We start from the raw sequence: 21,196 nt of genomic DNA, 5'->3' as shown, positions 1-21,196 counted from the left end.
TTCTTCTCAGATTGTGGACTGTATTAGATAAATGTTTCATTGTTTATTTTCTGGTATCTGTTTTAATGCTATGCATGTTTCTTGGAAACCGCTTAGTTTTAGGAGGAATATAAATTTTTAAATAAATAAATAAAATAACATAATATTTTTGGTCTTATTTACCATCCTTTTCCTAATAATTCCTAGCATCCTTTTTGTTTTTTTGGCCTCCTCCCTCACAATGGGTGGAAAATTTCAGTATCTTGTGTACAATAACACCTAGATCTTTTTCTTGGGTGCTGACTCCTAAGGTGGACCCTAATTTATGCTAATTATGATTTTGGATTATTCTTCCCAATGTGCATCACTTTACATTTCTTCACATGAAAGTTCATCTGCCATTTGGATGCCTGGGTTTCCAGTTTCTTAAGGTCTTGCAATTGTTCACAGTCTGTGTCTTGTAACCACTTTTAATAGTTTCTTGTCATCTGAAAATTTCCGATTTCCAGATCTTTTCTAAATATGTTAGATAGCACCGGTGCCAGTACAGATCCTCAACACTCCACTGTTCACCCTCCTCCATTGAAAAAAAATGGCCATTTAACCCTACCCTCTGGTTTCTGTCCAACAATCAATTCCTAATCCACAATAGAACATTGCTTCTGGTCCCATGACTTTTTAGTTTTCTCTGTAGTCTTTCATGTGGAACTTTATCGAAAGCTTTTTGGAAATCTAGATACACTACATTAACAGGTTCATCTTTATTCACGTTTATTCATGCCTTCATAGAAATGAAGCAAATTGGTGAGGCAAGACTTACCTTGGTTGAACCCATGTGGACTCTGTCCCATTAACCACTGTTATATTTTGCAATAAAGTTTTTACTTTCACTTAAGTACATTTTTGTGTTCTTTGCTGAACTTTTATTTAAGAATTAGAAAATGTTTATTTTAACTTTAAAGTACTGTAAACACTCTACCACCCTTTCTGTGAAAAAGTATTCCCTGACATTGCTCCTATGTTTCCTTCCCTGCAACCTCAACTACGGTAATGACCTCTAGTTCTACCATTTGCTTGTCTCTGAAAGATTAGTTTGCATATACAGTACCTTTTAAGTATTTAAATGTCTGTATCATAAGTACTCTTCGCAAAAAGCAAATTTGACCATGTTTCTCCACTTCTGTTAAAACCTCACTGGCTTCCGGTGATTTCTAGGATTCACTTTAAATGTACCTGCCTAACATTCAAGATCCTACATGGCAATCTTCCTCCCCTAATTCCACTATCCTGAAATTCTTCGAGACCTGACACTACTAGATCCACCCACAAACTCAAACTATCTTTCCCCTCGTTAAAAGATGTCATGTACGCAGGTAAATTAGGGAAATCCCTTTTCTTCAAATCCACTGAGCTTTGGAATAACCTCCCTGCCCCGCTGCGGAACCTAGGCTCATTCCAAAAGCATCTGAAAACCTGGCTTTTCTCCAAAACGTAAAGCTATCTATTTAAAATGTAAAGCTAGCTATCCTCTTCATAACCCCTAATTTCTTATTAAGTCTTTCCCTCATTGAATTTACCTGTAAACCGTGCCGAGCTCTATCTTTATGGAGATGATGCGGTATACAAACTTAAGGTTTAGTTTAGTTTACTCCTTTCTAGGGTATACATATTATCTGTTGCACAACCTCATATCACTTTTGTCACCTTCCCCTAAAGTACGTTTATACATATTTTATCCATTTACCCCTTTTAGTCCATTTTATGATTATTTATTTTATAGCTATTTTGAAATATGTGTATTTACAGATATGGGTATACATTTTTTTAAAAAAAAATTCTTATATCTTGTATTTCAGGTTTTTAAAAAATATACTCCTTTATCCATTTTTATTATACAATGTTTATGTCATCTCTGTTTTATTTTTACCCTAATTTAAATTCTTTTATTTTACTTTCATTTTTAAATCAGACTCCCAAACCATTTTGACTTTGCCGCTTGTAACTCCATGTCCTGAGATACAGCCAGCTCCAGTACATTGTCACTATGGTGACGTGACCCAACTTCTTGATGTCATGTGTCCATCAACTGTTCCAGACAGGAAAATTATTATAAAAGGGCTCTGCCAGGACTCAGTTCAGTTCTTATTTAAATCACAGAGAGAACGGTCACATCCTTCAAACAGTTTCCACCTTCCCTTTTTTTTACATCAGCGGTGGTTACTGTCACCTTTTAGATGACTGAGAAACCTTTTGAATTGCTCACCTGTTTCTCTGCATTTCTATACAGTATAGCTTTTTTGTTATGCCGCTATAAGCTATTCATTGATCAGGTATTGATTTAAAGCCTTAAACATTATATTTGACACATCCAATTACTAAATCTAATTTTATATAAGTTTAGTAACCTGCTTAAAACCATTTCAAAGCGTCATCTTGGTAATGGACATCCATACAGGCAGTCTTCCTCCATGTCCAACAGCATCTTCTAGGCCACAATCGTGCAACAGGAATATCTTTTCCCTTATTAAAATGTTTATATAAACTAAACTAAACCTTAGGTTTGTATACCGCGCCATCTCCACAAGCATAGAGTTCGGCACGGTTTACAGAGTTAGAAAGAAAGGAACTCCAATGAAGGGTTATAGGAAAGGAACAAGAAGAAAGAGAGGGACAAGGGTCCCAGAGAGCAGGAGGTTTTTGAAAAGAGCCAAGTTTTCAGGTGTTTGCGGAAGAATTGGAGGGAGTTTGAATTTCTGAGCGGGGATGTGAGGTTGTTCCAGAGTTCTGTGGTTCTAAAGGGGAGGGAAGTTCCTAGTTTTCCTGCGCAGGATATACCTTTTGTAGAAGGGAATGATAGTTTCAGTTTTTGGGAAGATCTGGTGGAGTTAGGGTTAGAGGAGTTCCAGAGGAGTGGAATAACAGGAGGAAGGATGCCGTGTAGAATCTTGAAGGCTAAGCAGGCACATTTAAAGAGGACTCTGGAGTGTACTGGAAGCCAGTGGAGCTTGGACAGGAGTGGAGAGACGTGGTCGAACTTTCCTTTTGCGAAAATAAGCTTAGCCGCGGCGTTCTGAATTAGCTGAAGTCTATGGAGGTTTTTCTTAGTTAGGCTTATAAAGATGGAGTTGCAATAATCCAGTCTAGAGAGGATGGTGGATTGAACAAGGACGGTGAAGTGAGAATGATGAAAGCAGGATCTCACTTTCCTCAGCATATGAAGGCTAAAGAAGCATTTTTTTACCAAGGAGTTGAGGTGGTCATTGAAGGAGAGAGAGGAGTCTATGATGATGCCCAGGACTTTGCTTGAAAACTCGAGCTGAAGAGTGGGGCCGGAGGATAACACCCATACAGCACTGAAGTTTATTCAAAGCAGTTTACATAAAATCACTCATAAAATCAAATATCAACATCACAACAGACAGTATCACCTCCTATCCAATAATTGCACAGATTACATAGCAAAGGGATTTCTGCCATACAGAGCTCATCTTCTGAGAAGCAGCAAATGGATTACATCGTCACAAAACAGTGTCCTGAAGGCACAGGGTTGAGCACCAAGAAGGGTTTGCTGTTTCCCAAGGATACTGTGGTGAGCATTCACCGATCTTCATCAGGAAATATATTTGTCCTCCTTATTGAGTTTGACTGCTATGGGTAAATAATCAACTTTTCTATGGCTAACCTTCTGAACTTTGGCAAGAATACAGAGGATTTAGAATCAGAAAATAATATTAAATATTGAACTAAGGCCAGTACTGGGCAGACTTGCACGGTCTTTGTCTGTATATGGCCGTTTGGTGGAGGATGGGCTGGGGAGGGTTTCAATGGCTGGGAGGGTGTAGATGGGCTGGAGTAAGTCTTAACAGAGATTTTGGTAGTTGGAACCCAAGCACAGTGCAGGGTAAAGCTTGGGATTCTTGCCCAGAAATAGCTAAGAAGAAAAAATTAGAAATTTAAATTGAATCAGGTTGGGCAGACTGGATGGACCATTTGGGTCTTTATCTGCCGTCATCTACTAAGAATATATTGCTCTTCCTTGGGACCAAGGAGAAACCATGGGATATTCAGTGATATCAATCTTTTGCCTACTCCTTTGCTTTGTCATTGTTTGAAAATCAAATACCAAAGGCTTCCTGGGACGCTTGGTTTATGCTTCTTAAGTACACGAGACACCATGCTTTGATTTTCTTCAAACTTTCTGTTTTAGGCCTTTGCAGACTTTAGAAACACACTATATTTCTTTACCAGTACAGGTGGAAGGTTTACTTAGGACCAACTAAACATCGCTCTTCTCACCCACCCGAGATGAAAGAAAGGTAGCAACTGCCTCTTCCAACAGTTGATGCTTTATTTAGTAATTAACTGATTAATTAAACAATATAATCAGCTCAGCGGAAAGCTTGACAGGTTCTTCTCCTATCTTTTTTTAAAATGAGAACTTTACATTTTGACAAATAAAATTGTTCAGAACAGGAAACTAAATTTCATATAGTGCAAGATAGCTATGGTTGAGCTGCTTTGTTCCAACAGGCTACGATGAGCTTGTTCCCTCAAGTTATACAGGTTCACATTGGCATTAATAATGTAATGGAAGACCTTCATTTGTGAGCATGTCCTCTCTATGTGGGAACCATGAAATGAAATTATCTGCCCTGAATGGAGCAACTGCTACTGTAAGAGAGACATCACATGCATAATTTAGGAACTTACTACATTAGAATACGTGCAGATTTTGTCTATCATTTTTTCAATTACAAAATAAACTAAGGGAGGGAAAGCCAGCTTCCACCATGATAGTAGAATGAAAGAGGCCATTGATAACATCCTGCATGAAAAGAAAGCCATGGAATGTTTAGACAGTGCAGCAATTTGATTGGCTGAAAGCTAGCAGGAACTTTATAATATAATAAATAACACAGCATGCTCGAAGTATTTTGATATGCTGAAGCACTGTTGAACCCATATCTTTTAGTTTGTTATTTTACTGAAATACTTAAGCCCTGTAGTGAAGTTGTCTCTATCAGCTTGTATGTACTTGGGTATTGAAATGAGTTAGTAAAGCAAAAACATAATTTGCCTCTATAGGGTTCACAGAAAACCAAAACACAGAACATAGAAACATGCCTTCTGTTTTCAATATGAGAACTGTTATTCATTGGTGGCATCTCCTATACAAGGCTGCCTCCCTTACAAACATATTAACATCATCATTTAAAAAAACCAAAAATATTAAACCACAAAAATAGATCAGCTCACTTTCTACCATTAAAATATTAAAATCCTTTTAGCAGAATTGTGAGATGCACATCAGCTTACGCCAGAATGGCAATGCTATCAGCAGAACTATTGGTATGGACTGTAGCTCTGACTTGGATCATGGCCCTCGTCATTACTACCCCTCTCTCCCTCGAAGGGTTGTGTGCTGCTGGTACCATCCTCATTTCTTAAAAATCAGATCAGGTAAATTGTAGTGCATGCCCTCTGCAGTTCCAGCATCGTGTTCCATTGTGGTAGCAATGATCACGGATTTATATTAACTGGTGGTGTCCAAGGTACACCGCTCACTTAATTACATTCAAGAGCGTGCCAGTGCGAAAAGCTATATGCCAGAGGGAAAACTGAGGGTTTTAGCCAGGGAAGTGGTATGTATGCTTCTCAAGGATTATCAACAGTCAGATTTTCCCTATAACCCCAATGAATATGCATGACAAAGATACATATGCACTGCCTGTCATGTATGCAAATATATCTTACGTATATTCAATAGAGTTATTTGGGAAATCTGATTGGTTATTAGTAGGTTTACCAGATTTTACTTTAGTAAAATCTGGACCCCCTAGACCCGCCCCCCCCCCCCAGTTCCACCCATCCCTGCCCCATTACACCGCAGTCCCACCCACAACCTGAGCCACGCCCCCTGCTCTTGTCGGGCAGGAGGGCATCCGTGCATGCGATGCGAATGCACAGAGGCCCTCCTGCTCGACGCGATTTCGAGGAAGTTTTTTTTTTCCAAAACCCAAAGAAAGTGCTGGGTTATGAAAAGCCATCCGGACCCCCGGATATGTCCTCAAAAAGTAGGACTTGTTCAGGGAAATCTGGACATCTGGTAACCCTAGTTATTAGCCCTCAAGTACTGGAAAGCTCACCTATTGTCCAATACTATTATTTAATACAATGGCTGGAATAAGAGGAAATACTGTAAGTAAATACAACAGAGGACATTATTTGGCAGGAAGTACCTGATACAAAGAAGGCCACTAATGCCTATCAAAGGAAGTCAGTGACCAACATGAATTGAATTAACTCTGGGGCATTATTCAGCCCTTGGAAGTCAGTGTTTCATAAGTGCTGACTACCGTGGGCTGAATTAAGCTGGGCCTGATGCAAAAATTTGAAGGGGTGCTAATAAGTCTTTGGCTTTTCCTATTTCACCTACTTTTAGACTAATAACACTTTTATCACATCAACGTTTATTGTTTGATATGTGTCTGACCTAAATTTCATAACCGTAGCCTGCTTATTTGCATTGTTTTGCAGATCTGAGGTGAAAATGGCGCAGAACATCTGAGACTTTTTTTCAATCTCATAGCCTGTTGTTTTCTTTACAAAGCCAAGGACTTATCAGCACCCCCTTGTAGCTATTGGCCAGGTGCTTGAAGGCTGAGCTCTGCTGGCAAGGAAGGAGGTCAATGGTATTAGCCTTAGAGAAGGACTCCCTTCCAGGTCTTGGCCAGTAGGAGAATGCAAATTGGAGTAGTGGCACCAGGAGGGGAAAGGGACAGAAGGAGAGAGGAAAGCTATTACACACTGAGTCCCAGTAGAAAGTCTGATCTACCTAGTAGTTTGGTTTATTCTTTGGGTCAGGTATCAGGGAGGACCAGGACAGGAAGAAATGAGCAATTTTAGGATAATTTTTTAGCTGAATGAGGATTTCCACCAGAAAGCATCAGATGATAATTGCATTCTATCAGCCAAGGAGCCTCAGGAAACAATGGTCCAGTCATGCTAACTTAATCAACTGCTCTGATATTGACTCATCTAAGTAGTGGGACTAGATTGCTGTCCACCAAACTAGATTGTTGTCCACCAAATGTAATGAAAGTTGCCCCGACCTCCTTCAAAGCCAAATTATATACCTGGCTCTCCTCCCAGCTACAATCAGGCACATTTCCTGAGGACCTAGGCCAGATACTTATCACTCCAATTGTAAAAAACCCCAAAGATTCCATCTCCCTTATATCCAACTACAGACTCATTGCGAACATACCCTTCTTTACAAAGTTGATGGAAGGTCTGGTCAACCAAGATTTAACAACCTACCTGGACAAATTCAACATTCTAAATGATAACCAGTCAGGTTTCTGCTCCAGACACAGCACTGAAACTGTCATTGCTTCTCTGGTAGACTACCTTCATAACCTGTTCAGCCAAGGCACAAGCGCACTAGTCCTGCAATTTGATCTTAGTACCGCCTTCGACTTGGTCGATCATGCCATTCTTCTGGACTGCTTGGAGTCTATCGGTATCTCAAGCAACGTGTTAAAATGGTTCCGGGGTTTCCTAGGTAAACGCTCTTACCAAGTTTACAGTGACAACTCCCATTCCGCAAGCTGGGCCAACACCTGCGGAGTCCACAGGGCTCCCCTCTGTCCCCCACGCTGTTCAACATCTACCTGATCGCTCTAGGTAATCTACTGCTAAGCTTGAAGATCAAATTCTACATCTACGCCGATGACATCACCTTAGTCTTTCCCCTAATCAACATAACCCCCGAGATAAATAATCACCTAGCTTCAATCTTAACGCAAATCGAACTTTGGATGGCCGATTTCAAACTGAAACTCAACTCAGATAAAATCAAATTCTTCCTGGCGAGTCCAAACGACAAAATCAAAGACCCTTCAATCTCCCTGAATATCCAAGTCTTTCCCATAACAAACTCCTTAAAAATTCTAGGAGTGACTCTTGACCGCAATCTCACCTTCGAAACTCACACCGACCTTCTGGTCAGAAAAGGCTTCTCCACCTTATGGAAGCTAAGATCCATCAGAAAATACTTCGACGCTCCCTCATTCCGCTTACTTGTGCAATCCTCCATCTTAAGTCTACTCGACTACTGCAACATCATCTACCTCAAAAAAAGCACTCAAAGATTTCGAATCATCCAAAACACGGCAATCCACCTGATCTTCGGACTAAAAAAATGAGAACACTTAACTCCCTACTACCACAAACCTCACTGGCTACCCTTGGAAGCAAGAGTGCAATTCAAGTTTGCCTGTTTCTGTTTCAAATCCATCCTTGGCACGGCCCCCCTTTACTTGGTACCCCATTTTATCCTAGACCGCCCATCCAAACACACACGCAGAACCCACCTGTTTAGCTATCCTACTCTAAAGGCCTGCCGTTACAAAAGATATCTAAATAGAACTCTTGCCTTCCAAGCAGGTCTACTCAATAACTGGCTGGCCCACATCATCTCACGCGCTTCATCCTACCTAAACTTCAGGAAACTACTAAAAACTAATCTATTCACCCAATCTACAACCCAAGACCTCTATGCCCTACCCATGGCCCCTCTTATCTCACCATGTCCTGCTTCCTATTAAACTGCATCTTCATCTGCTGATTTTACCCTCTGCTCTTTTTTTTTTTTTTTTTACCTATATGCCTACATCCACTGTACCCCTTTGTTATATCTACATTCTTGGATTGAACCTTTCTCAGATTGTCTTGACCTTTTTCACTGTACCTTTTTTGATCTGATTGTACCTATTTTCTCTGATTGCACCATTTTCGCTGAGTGTACCATTTTCGCTGATTGTTCCTATTTTTCTCTGTTTGTACCATTTTCGCTGATTGTTCCTATTTTCTCTGTTTGTACCATTTTCTCTAGTACCTATTTTCTCTGATTGTACCATTGTACCATTTTCTCTGATTGTCCAGTCCTTCTTCGTGTAAATCGCTTCAAACTACTATGGCTTTAGCGGTATATAAGAAATAAAATTATTATTATTATTTCCTGCACGTACTTGTTCACATCTGGGCAATACTTATATTTTATGTGGTGTTTAAAATGTGAGTCTTTAATCCTAGTCCCTGCAAAATACATTAACTTATTGGACAACCACAGCAGAAAACTGTAGGGAAGGATTGATCATTGCTTTCACATAAATAATCCTCATCGTCAGGTTCTGAACTTCCAGGAATTAGTGATGAGGCTGGGTTTTATGAACAAGGGGGATCTGGTCAAAGACAAGCATATGTGCTGTTAAGATGTTTCATGCACATCAAAACAGGACCAATTTTCAGTCGGTACCAAGCCAGATTGAATATCGGATTGTCCAGTTAAGATGGCCCTATTACCTGGAGCTTTGGATGAGTAACATATTAAAAATTAGTTGAAAACATCCAAGCACAAGGCCATAGCTCTTGACCATCTCTTTTCTGGACATCAGACCCAGCTTATTACTTGCACACAGATATTTAGCTTGTGTTTTTGAAATGTTATACCTATTGGCTCCCTTTGGAGGTTTAATAGTCAGACACATAATTAAAAATGTAAGGCCAAGTATTCATTTTGTGTCCATGGCGAAAAATGTTCAATACATAGGCCCCTGAGCCCTAAAAGTCCAATTTGAACATTATTAAAAGTTATACATTATCAAGTATAAAGCAGCATAAAAAAAAAGGGGGGGGGGGGCAGTGCACAAAAGTGGGGTTTCTAACTTTTTAAGTGTGAGAAATGTCAGTGTATGACATTGCCAAGCCACCAATGGCTTATTCTCTGGCACAATCATTATACGCTCTTCCAGTTCCACATTCCGTGTCATGCTCTGAAGTTGTTGGTGAATACTGGCTCTTGCAGATATTCCTCACAGCTCTTTGCCCCCCACAGGGTGGGGAAGGATTATCCAGTTAATGATGTACACAGAAGGCCCCTTATACTGATCTGTCTAACAGGGAGCATGAACTGGCTGGCCACTGAGGCAAGAGGGCCAGATGGAGCAATTCTCTTTCATCATTTTCCTCTGGCTCACTGCTTGTCCTGGACTGGCTGCTGGCCGTTGAGTTGGGTCCATTCTCTGCTCTTCGGGTCCCTGGCCTAGAACACAAGCTATGCAGAGAAAGTTGTTGCTGCGGAATGTCCTTATTATCCTTCTTGGCAGCAGCACTGTGGTTCTCATGAGCAGCTGAGGAGGAGGAACCTGCATCAGAGTCTTTTTTGCTGAATAACGTTGCTACCAGAGGCGACCTGAGATTTAGTTCCAAGAATTCGTGCATCCTCTCTGCATTCTTCAGATTTGTGTAATGCAGATCAATCTTAATCACCACGCCATTCTGTCAGAAAGGGAAAGATTCAGAAAAGTGATGAAGAAAAAGAATTGCCACAGGAAAAGATAGATAGTTTTGACTTATTGATAATGCTACGAGACAAGTTTGGAATCCTAAGTATAACAGTGATAATTACAATACCCTTATTTAAATGAAAGTCATCTTTTCTTATGCAATAAAAGAAGGTATAAATTAAACAACTGTGTGTTCCTTGAGACACAATAACATATAAATTAAAAAAAACTGAAGACTGTAGTGACTATACCTAGAGTGGTTGCCATACAAAGATCATGCCATGAGCAACAAAGCTTTAAAGCAGGGGGTGTCCAACCTTTTGGCTTCCCTGGGCCGCAATGGCTGAAAAAAATGTTTCTGGGGCCGCGCAAACGCTGCAGCAAAACAGAGGAGGGAGCCAGCAAGATGGTAAACACCAGGGGGCAGCAGAGGAAAACACCACATCACCCTCGACCGGGCCGCACAAAATATTTCATGGGGCCACATGTGGCCCTCGGGCCGCAGGTTGGACACCCCTGCTTTAAAGAATGCCAGACCAACATACAGAGATAGATAGGCCTCTTTCACTGCGAGTAATGGGATAATTCAAGCCTTACCCATCAGGAAAAAAACTAAGTAGCTTAGTGGTTAAAGAAATGGGTTGTGAACAGGGGCACCAAAGTTCTAATCTCATGTCTTCCACTGCCACTTCACCCTCCACTGTCTGTTTGATTGTGAACCTAGTTAGTCAGGGAAATAACTCTTGTACCTGAATGTAACCTGCCTTGAGCTAAATTTGGAAAAGGTGAATGATGATCATGATAGGATACCTAAAAAGAACAATGATGCTTGCTAAAGAGCCCCAGGATGACCCACAAGACTTCTGCAATAATATTCTTTGGACAGATAAGTAAAAAATTGAAATCATGCCTTCCAAACCATCAAGCATAGTAGTGGAGGTATCATGGTATGGAGCTCGTTTGCTGCATCAGGATATGAATTACTTGTCATCATGGATAGAAAAATGAATTCTGCTTTACATCAAAAAATTCTAGACAACAATTTCAGTCCATCCATCCACTAGCAGCAGCTGAGCCACAATGGATTATGTAGTAGGAAAACGACCCTACGCATTCAAGTAAATATGGAGAAAATATTGCGTGTTTTAGATTGACCAAGTTAATGTCTTGGTTGAACCCTTACTAAGAGGCTGTGGCAAAGGAACTGTACATGTAAGAAAACCCTCAAATGTCAAATTGCTGAAACAATTCTGCATGGCAAATTAACCAAAGTTCCTTTAAGAGCAATGTGAGAGACTGATCAATAGTTGCAGGCAGCGGTGTAGCGAGGGTGATTGGCATCCAGGGTGGTGGTGCCCCTCACCTGCTGTCTTCTCCGTTCCCTGCCCGCATTTTCTCGATTGGGGGGGATCGGGAAGGGGACGGAGCGGCAGAGTGAATTCCTCAGTGGAGAAGGCAGAAGCAGCCTGTTTAGAGTGCTGCCGGCCCTATGCTCTTTGGATGAAGGTATGTAGAGCTCGGATGGGAGGGAAGGATGGAGGGTCAGCGGGGGTTCGGCCGCACAGTGGGAGGGGCAGCGTGGGCGGGTTGAAGAGTTGCTGCCAGCGAATCCCAAGACTAGGGCTTACTTTTGGGGTAGGGCTTATATTAAGACCTACCCCGAAAATCATGCTAGGGCTTATTTTTGGAGAAACATGGTAGTAGCCTTTGAAGACTAAAATGTCAATAATATACCCACGGTAATGCTGTACTCCTGTGGAGCAGAAGTTTAGCACTTTGTTGCAGATCAAGAAAAGAAGAGATAATTCATGAGTACAAAGAAAGAGAGAAGGATATTGATGCCAAAGACTCCTTGTACCTGATACTTCTGCAGCCCACAAAGCCTGAGCATGCTGTCTGACTCCTCTCTGTCACTGGAACTAGCCAACAGGGAGTCTACTCTTTCACAGCGGCTGTCAGTCACTGTCAGTATATCTAGCATCTCCTAGAATAAAAGAAAGGACAAACACAGGAAAAAAAACCCCTATGTTAATAATATACCAAAACATTTCCTCATGAACTTCTAGATCTTTCCACACCGACTTAGTATATCCCTGGGCAAATAGTATGCACTGAAGTGAAGAGTTGCATCTATTTTCCATGGACTGTAAGATTAGAATTTTAAAATTATCAGTGCTGTGTACTGGTGTATGAAGGGCAGTCCTGGAATTTGGAGCTGCACAGTTCGGCAGTTGGAGTATAAAAAAAAAAAGAAGTAATAATTGGTAACAACAGGTGGGTATGAACTTCTGACCTAGGAAGTTTGAAAAAAGCTCATGCATGTAGTCTATGGAAAGCACAGACTACATGTAGACCAGTGGTCTCAAACTCGCGGCCCGGGGGCCACATGCGGCCCGCCAGGTACTATTTTGAGGCCCTCAGTATGTTTATCATAATGACAAAAGTAAAATAAAACAGTTTCTTGATCATATGTCTCTTTAGCTATGAATTACAATATTATTATTAAGACTTAGCCAAAAGGAAAGATTTATAAACTATAGAGTTTTACCTCATGCAAAATTGTCATTTCTTTAATAAGACATTAACTATTTTTTTCTGCGGCCCTCCAAGTACCTACAAGTACAAAATGTGGCCCTGCAAAGGGTTTGAGTTTGAGACCACTGATGTAGACAGATTACATGCACCTCTGGAAACTGCCAGCAGCCTAAGGGAAAACACTTAGAAGCCAAGCCGGTTCTTGGACTTTCTGGGAGGTGGTCTCAATCTTTGTGACCTCACTCCAGAGGAGATTTAAGATCTGGATCTTAGCGGGAAATTTATCTTTTGGCCACAGCACACCAACTTGACCATTGTAAAATCTTAAACTTTGTGTTCTGGGGGTGGGGTCTGATGGCAAACATCACCAACTGACCCATTGGACGGGAGAGAGGGAAGTTGTAAATAGTTGGCTATTTGTCTGAAAGAGAGCGAAACTGCTGTTCACAAGTGTGGCTCTTCAGTTTTTGCAAGAAGAAATGAAGTTGGAGTTTGCTGCTTACATCTGGTATGGCCTCCAGTCATTTGGAATGAGAGTGGATTGTGGGGTGAGAAACTTGCTGCGGCCTGGTCCTGGCCCTGGTCCCGCAACTAATAAATATACTTTGTGTGCTCTTACCAGCATCCGGGTGAAGAGGTTACATTAGCACAGGCAAAGTAGGGGACCAGGAAACACATAGCTGATATTAATTACGGATGGGCAGACAAAAAATGTTCATTTTTTTTTTTCTTTTTGAAACAAATGTCATTAATAGTGGGCACTATGGTGAGATTCAGTACATGGCACTCAAAACTAGATCCTGGAAACAATTGGTGTTCAGCACTATTCTATAAGGGGCACTTCCTGCTGAGTACTCTTTTTACAACTGTGTATTGTGCCAATGCTCACACCCAACTTTGGGCACGAAGGCTTATGCCTGCTGAAATCAGGTGTGCATCCGCAGTATTATATAACACTGTGTCCAAATGTTCAGAACACCCCTGATTTTCCCACGGCTGCATCTCCTTTTGGGTTGAATGCCATTGGGTTTGAGTACTCATTGTTACAGAATAGCATGCCGTTAGATGTACGTGTAACCCCCCCTAATTGGTGCCAATTAAGCAGGGGCTGCTAAGAGATAAAGCCAGGCCCGGGGCGAGCAAACTTAAGGGTCACTGCCACCCCCCCCGCACCATCAGTCAAAAGTAAAGCCATAAAGCGATCGAAAGAGACTGTTCTGCCAGACACAGGTCCTTCTTCCTGTTGTGTCCCACCTCCAGTGAAAGAAACTTCCTGTTTCTGCGTAGGCGGGATGTGGCAGAAGGAAGGACCCGTGGCTGGCAGAGCAGTTTCTCTTGATCGCTGCTAGGTGCAAACCAATGACTCTGAGGCAAGTAGAGGACCGGGGGAGGGATTGGAAGGGAAGGAAAGACACTGGATCTGACTGAGCGAGGCTGACAGGCTGGTTTTTGGTGTCAGTCACCTAGGCTGCTGGCGCTGCAGTCCTGCAGTTAAGGTCAATAATTGATTACTTGCATCCAATTATATGTGACATGCACATATCTCTGCATCGCACCCAAATGTAGGTGGTCTTTATAAAATCTGAGGGTATTTGTGCACAGTTTATCAAGTTTTATCAAGTTTATTATGTAATTTGATTAATCGCCTATTCTACATTCTAGGCGATATACAATCAATAATGAATAAATAAAAACTTGGGGTAGTTATTACATAGACAAATAAAATTACATAATTACAAAAACTTACAATCAAGAAACATTAGGAAAACGATATTTAAAGGGTTTACATTTTTCTTAAATCTTAAACAGTATGTATTATATGCACAAAGGGCACAGTGTGCACATATGTGTGAATCGTGATGCATGTGCACACTATCAGGAAAGCATGCACTCTCTGTGTCAATAGTGCATACTTTTAAAGAAAAAATGTACAGATTCTGTACAAGTCACCCAAACATGGACACTCAGATTGGGGTGTGGATCCAGATCCTCATGTAGTCTTCACTAGCAGCGAGGAAGAACTCCTCCTTATCGCTCAAGCCAGCCCCTTGCCTTCCCTCTAATGTAACTTCCTGTTTATAGCACCCGGAAATTTCATTAGAGGGTAGGCTTGAGCCAATTTGAGCAGCAAGTAAGGGATCCTGTTAGTGAAAACTTGAAGAGGTACCCGTGGGGGGGGGGAGGGAGAGGGAGTGCATTTAAGAGACTCCTGAAAAAAACCCCATAGAACAATTGGTTATTTTGAATCCAGTGGATTATAAGAGCTGAGGCAGCATGGTTCATCAAGGGTAGGTCTTGTGAAACTAACTGAACTCATTTTTTTTGTCTGGGTGGTTAATGTGATGGACTTGGGACATGGTTCCAAGTCAATGACTTATAAACAAAGGCCTGGATTCACTAACCTGCCTGATCGGGGCAGGTCCGATGAATTCAGGAACGAAAAATATGCAAATGGGGGGGGGCGATTGGAGGAGTAACGCCCCCCATCTGCCTGCACAGATTGCTCGTTAGCGATCCCCGTGCATGCGCAGACCATCTGTAGATGGTCTGTGCATGCCCGTCTGAGACGCAACTTTTTTAAAACTTAAAACTTTAGTTTTTAGCCCTGCGAGCCCGTGGTTTTAAACCGCTTTAAACCCGCAGATTAAAACCATGGGCTCGCTGGGCGGGGAAAGGCAAGAGAACGGCAATGCGGCAGGAGAGATTCGGGGAAGGCCAGGAGAACGGTGATGCGGCAGGAGAGATTTGGGGAAGATCGAGGCAGAGTAGGGTGGCATGAAGGCGAGCAGCAGAGATAAGAAGCAGGGCAGCATTCGGGGCGAGCAGGCAGGAGAGATTTCAGGGCAGGGAGCAGGGCTTCCAGTTGGAAAGATGCTTTCGACTGGTCCCCAGCAGTCGTTTCTTCAGGTGATCATCCAGCCCAGTCGGATCGGAAATTTGGTGTAGTGAATCGGGTCGCTGTCCAATTTGCATGCGTTTCACCTCATTTGCATGCATGGATTTGAAGCGGATCGCAGGAGAGGTAAGTGAATCAGGCCGGATGGAAATTTGATAGTAAAGGGGTCGCAAACCGATCGGTACACGAAAACCCGATTGGTTGGTGGTCACCAGGACAGGACTGGGAACCACTGGTTTAGAATATCGGCTGGAATGTTCTTGCTAGAAGTACAAGCCTGCCCCCTTAGTCAGAACAATCGTTTCTCATCTCTTTCACCATTTTACCACTAGATGTCAGCATTGGCTGTATTGTTCCCTACCAAAACAAAACAAAATACAAAGGTCACTTTGGGCACCTGCTTTCAGTACTGTAGAAATAACTCTTATATGTTCTCCCAGTCACATAAGAACATAAGCAATGCCTCTTCTGGGTCAGACCTGAGGTCCATCATGCCCAGCAGTCTGCTCTCGCGGCGGCCCAACAGGTCCAGGACCTGTGCAGTAATCCTCTATCTATACCCCTCTATCCCCTTTTCCAGTAGGTAATTGTCCAATCCTTTCTTAAACCCCATTACCGTACTCTGCCCTATTACGTCCTCTGGAAGCGCAGGCCATCCATTCCATTATCTGCATATGCAAACCAGACACACAGTACAACTTTCATCCTCTGTCTTTAACTGGTTATATATGACTTTATTTCCATCTCCCCTTATCTCTCTTTTAAAAAAAAAAAATCTTTCCAGGCATCCTGCCTGAGCAACTTCAGTTTCCTTTAACTGGCTGAGGGCTAAAAGATAAGTGTTTTTTGATACGGTTCCCAAGGTGGTAGCTGTCTGCCCTTAAACTGGGGGTTCAAAAGCTTGAGTCTTCTGCTTTACAGCTGCATAGGGCTAGGTCAGCTGCAGTTTTAAAGAACTGCCCTGGGAGGCGCTAGTGACATACCAAAATATATGATCACTTAACCAGGCCCACTGCATGACTTCAAACACTACAAAACGCAGCTATAAAATTATTAGGCAAAACAAATCTGATCATGTTATGCCTTTGTTTTTGCTTTATCATTGGTTATCGAGAGTGGCATAGTTAAGTGTGTGTGTGTGTGGGGGGGGGAGCCGTCCACTCCGGGCACCGTCTTGGTGGGGGCGCCAAATCTTGTCCTCCTCTCCTCCTCCCTGCTCCTCCCCACGTTGTGCGCCTACATTTCCCTCCCACCATATCTCTAGCTCTTTGCCGGCATGAGTAGCAACTCTAACCCGCTGCTCGCGCCAGCGTCGGCTCTCCCTCTGATGTAATTTCCAGGTTCCGTGCCTAGGAAGTGACGTCGGAGGGAGAGCTGATGCGACAAGTTGGTGATGCTGCTCACGCCGGGAAAGTTAAAGAGGTGCGGGAGAAGGGAAAGGAAAAGAAGGAGCACGCATATGTGGAACGGCCTCTCCCCCTTGAGCATCTCTCACCCTCGCTGCGCCACTGGTTGCCAATATCATATAGAATTTAGTTCAAAAATTTTACGTTAACACAGAAATCTCTACATTTGCAACAGCCTAGTTATTTAAATTCGTTAACTATCCCATAATCTCCATTGCACGCATTAAGTCCAAGGGCTTTCAGTGGTTTGTAGTACAATTCTCCCTCCGTATTCGCTGTGATAGGGGATTAACAGACCCGCGAATACCGAAAAAAACGTGAATAACTTTTTCATATGTTATTTGCCGTTTTCTATTAAAAACCATCGTGAATATGGTGAAACCGCGAATAACATGGTGGGAGACCTGGTCTGTTCCTGAAGGAGAGGCAAAACACGGTGAAGGAAGTACCGGGAATTGGCGATTTTCTCTGTAAACGCTTGGAATTGGCAATTTCTCTAAGCAAGCTGATGTAATTTGGGGGGAGGAGCCAGCAAGCTAAAAACCGCGAATAACTTTTTCATATGTTATTTGCCGTTTTCTAATAAAAACCATCGTGAATATGGTGAAACCGCAAATAACATGTTGGGAGACCTGGCCTGTTTCTGAAGGAGAGGCAAAACAAGGTGAAGAAAGTGCTTGGAATCAGCTATCTTCTCTGTAAACGCTTGGAACCAGAGATTTCTCTATGCAAGCTGATGTAATGGGGGGGGGGGGGGGAGGAATCAGCAAGCTAAAAACCGTGAATAATCGAAACCGTGAATGCTGAAACCGCGAAAACGGAGGTAGAAGTGTAGTTGTCTTTTATGGAATCAGCCTGGAGTGGATGTTACAAGAAAGCCAGTGTTGGCAGAAAGTCTTCCCCTGAGACTGGGTCCTACAAAACCTTCTGCTGTTTCTGACAAGTTTACTGCAGGAGAGGCAGGGAAGAGAGCAGAAAATTGAGTGTGGCATTGTGACATACCGCACAGAAGAAGAATTCTGAAAGCCTTTGTCAGAGGTGAATCAGGAGAAAGTTACGTAAAGAGAGCTTTGTGTAGCCATCGTGTTGACCGCCCTGCAGATTCTGCAATAGTTGGAAAATAAATGGGAAGCTGCCGGGGACTCACCGGAGGTTTGAACAGAAGAACCCTGGCATTGGCTATGTGCTCAGGAACCTTCTTCAGCTTGGCGTACACATGCATGATGTTTGAGAAGACGGCATGGAAGCACAATTCAATTTCAGCACCGCAGGGGAACCTCTTGATCTCCTTGGGCAGCTCTGGAATCACAACAAGAGAGGCAGGAGTTATGAGATTGTTCTGTGCAGAGCTAATCCTGCACCTTTTTGGATCATTTATCCTCCCCTCCTATGCACCACTGTCCTGTCATGGATAATCCCATCTCAGATCCTGATCGGTGCTGGAAAGGGATCAGTCCATATGCTTCTCTTATGTATATAACATAAGAATAGCCTTACTGGATCAGACCAGTGGTCCTTCTAGCCCAGTATGCCGTCTTCATGGAGGCCAATCCAAGTCACAAGTACCTGGCAAAAACCCAAATAGTAGCAGCATTTCATGCCACCGATCCAGGGCAAGCAGTGGTTCCCCCCAAGTCTGTCTCAACAGCAGGTTATGCACTTTTCCTCCAGGAAATTGTCCAAACCTTTTTTAAAACCAGCTACATTAACCGCTCCTACCACATCCTCTGGCAACACGTTATACAGAGCTTAACTATTCTCAGAGTGAAAAAATATTTCCTACTATTGGTTTTAAAAGTATTTCCCTGTAACTTCATTGAGTGTCCCCTAGTCTCTGTAATTTTTGATGAAGTAATAAATCGATCCACTTGCACTCATTCTACACCGCTCAAGGTTTTGTAGACTTCAATCATATCTCCCTTCAGCCGCCTCTTTTTCAACATGAAGAGCCCTAACCTTTTTAGTCTTTTCTCACTGCAGTGTTCCCCTATGGCTAAGAAAGAAGGATGCAGAATTTTTGTGAGCTACCTTCTAGTGCTGCTCTTGTGGCTGGACAGCAATACAGTGCTCTCACACGCCACTCCTTTGCCTTGGTGTGTGAGAATTTTACACTGCTCTCGTGTGCTTCCAAGAGCCAAAGCCAGAATTTGAACCTATATGACAACCTAGGGCAGTGGTTCCCAAACCTGTCCTGGGGGACCCCCAGCCAGTCAGGTTTTCAAGATATCCCTAATGAATATGCATGAGAGAGATTTGCATACCTGTCACTTCCATTATATGCAAATCTCTCTCATGCATATTCATTAGGGATATCTTGAAAACCTGACTGGCTGGGGGGTCCCCCAGGACAGGTTTGGGAACCACTGACCTAGGGTCTGTCCTGGGTCCCGGACAGACTTTCTAAAACCCAGCAGTTTTTCCGGGTTTTGGAAAGCCCCGATGAGCTCCGGCCTCATCTGGAGGGCATCCAAGCATGCGCAGATAACATAACACACATCCGCGCATGTTCCAGGCCCTCCAGATGCGGCTGGAGCTTGTTGGGGGAAGAAGAGAGGCGGTTTGTGGGGGGCTGGGCTGAACTGGGAGAGGCCAGGGCAGATTGGGGTGAACCTAAGTGGCTTTTGAGAATCACACATGGGTGTCCTATATAGAATTGCATCTGTCCTCACTGACAGACACCTAAGCCCGCCTAACACCACGATTCTCTAACCGGCGTCCATGTCACAGACACCGGTTAGAGAACCGGGCTGCTGCCGAGTTGATCGTGGCGATCAGTTTAGCAGCTGTGGCAGGAAACCCATCCCTCTCCCCCGCGAAGACTAGGATAATTCCATGTGAAGTCACATTAACTACAAATCTTAATGCATTTTAATAAAAGGGCCCCAGCATGTGGCATGGTCACGCCTATCATTATGCCATTAAAATCAGTGGGTTTCACATCGGATCCTCATGTGCCAGCAGCAAGCTGGGTTTGTAGGTCACGTGTAATGCCTACTCATAAGATGCATTTACGTACAGTGAGTTTCAAAACCACTAATTTTTATGGTTTGGCTGCTCTGATAACCCACCCGGGGACTAAGGTAGAAAGTGTCTGCACCAGAGCTCGGCACAGGATTTCCTAATGCCTACATAAAGGAAAAACATCGTTCCCAGTGGCATCAAAAAATGAGTGCTAATGAGATAACACAGTTACACGCTACTAGCGGTTGGTTACATCCACATACATCTGTGTGTGTGCTTGAATGCCATTTGGTGTAGACAAATTTTGCAATACTGCACACATTATTTATGTGCAGAACAGCATTCCTGCATGTGCAACTCCGAGTGACGAAACACAATTTTGGCTAACGTCAATTTTGTCAATAGTCTAACAATCTTAGTTTCAGCACATCTCTCCCCTCAGCTATTCCTCATCAAGAAAGCCAGAAAAATATGTGGGTCCTGTACACTCGCAGAAAAGAGAAGAATCGGGTATGAAATCCTCATAGTGCTGATTGCAGGGGAATGAGCTAACTTTTACTCTTCCTCAGACCTTGTTGCGATCAACCTCCTGGACACTTCTCTGCCTTTGAGCTGAATAACCCTATCCTCATTGCTATAGGATTTAATGTTCAATAATTTTTATTGAGTTTTATAAATAAAATATACATAACAAAAATCTTACAAAGAATCTCATCTCAACTCAGTTAATACATTGTGGATATATAAATTCAAAGAAATCATCAATCAATTATCATCACAATACAAACACGATAAAGTACCTCTCAACACTCCCTCCCCACTTCCTATCCCCCCTTCCCCCAACCCATTTCCAAATATTACTAATAAATAATGCTTGACTTTATGATTACAAATGTAATGAGTTCACTCCAAAACTGCCTGCTCTGACTGATAATTGCTGTATATAAGGTTCCCAGGTCATCCAAAATTTACTCAGTTTTTTATAAGATGGGGAGGTTGCCCTAGCTTCCATAATCATAACAGCATGAAATGCCAAAATGAGGGTGGACTTTCTTCCAACCAATGTTGTA

At 42.6% G+C, this 21,196-nt stretch overlaps 1 protein-coding gene across 3 annotated transcripts in view; it reads right to left on the bottom strand.

Annotated features, from left to right (window-relative positions):
• Positions 1–8,878: 8,878 nt before the first annotated feature.
• LOC117348660 (mucosa-associated lymphoid tissue lymphoma translocation protein 1-like) overlaps positions 8,879–21,196 on the bottom strand; it is a 103,495-nt gene continuing 91,177 nt past the window's right edge. For all 3 annotated transcript variants that reach the window (XM_033921016.1, XM_033921014.1, XM_033921015.1), the window contains 3 exons: positions 18,313–18,464; positions 12,187–12,312; positions 8,879–10,320 (listed from right to left, as the gene is read on the bottom strand). In XM_033921016.1, coding sequence (XP_033776907.1) covers positions 9,922–10,320; positions 12,187–12,312; positions 18,313–18,464 — 677 coding nt within the window. In that variant the 3' untranslated portion in view covers positions 8,879–9,921. The remainder of the gene's footprint in view (positions 10,321–12,186; positions 12,313–18,312; positions 18,465–21,196) is intronic.

The sequence above is a fragment of the Geotrypetes seraphini genome, chromosome 14 (genome assembly GCF_902459505.1).
Source record: "Geotrypetes seraphini chromosome 14, aGeoSer1.1, whole genome shotgun sequence".
Lineage (NCBI taxonomy): Eukaryota > Metazoa > Chordata > Amphibia > Gymnophiona > Dermophiidae > Geotrypetes > Geotrypetes seraphini.
Note: the sequence above shows the minus strand (reverse complement) of the source record. Positions and strands in the feature narration are given on the sequence as shown.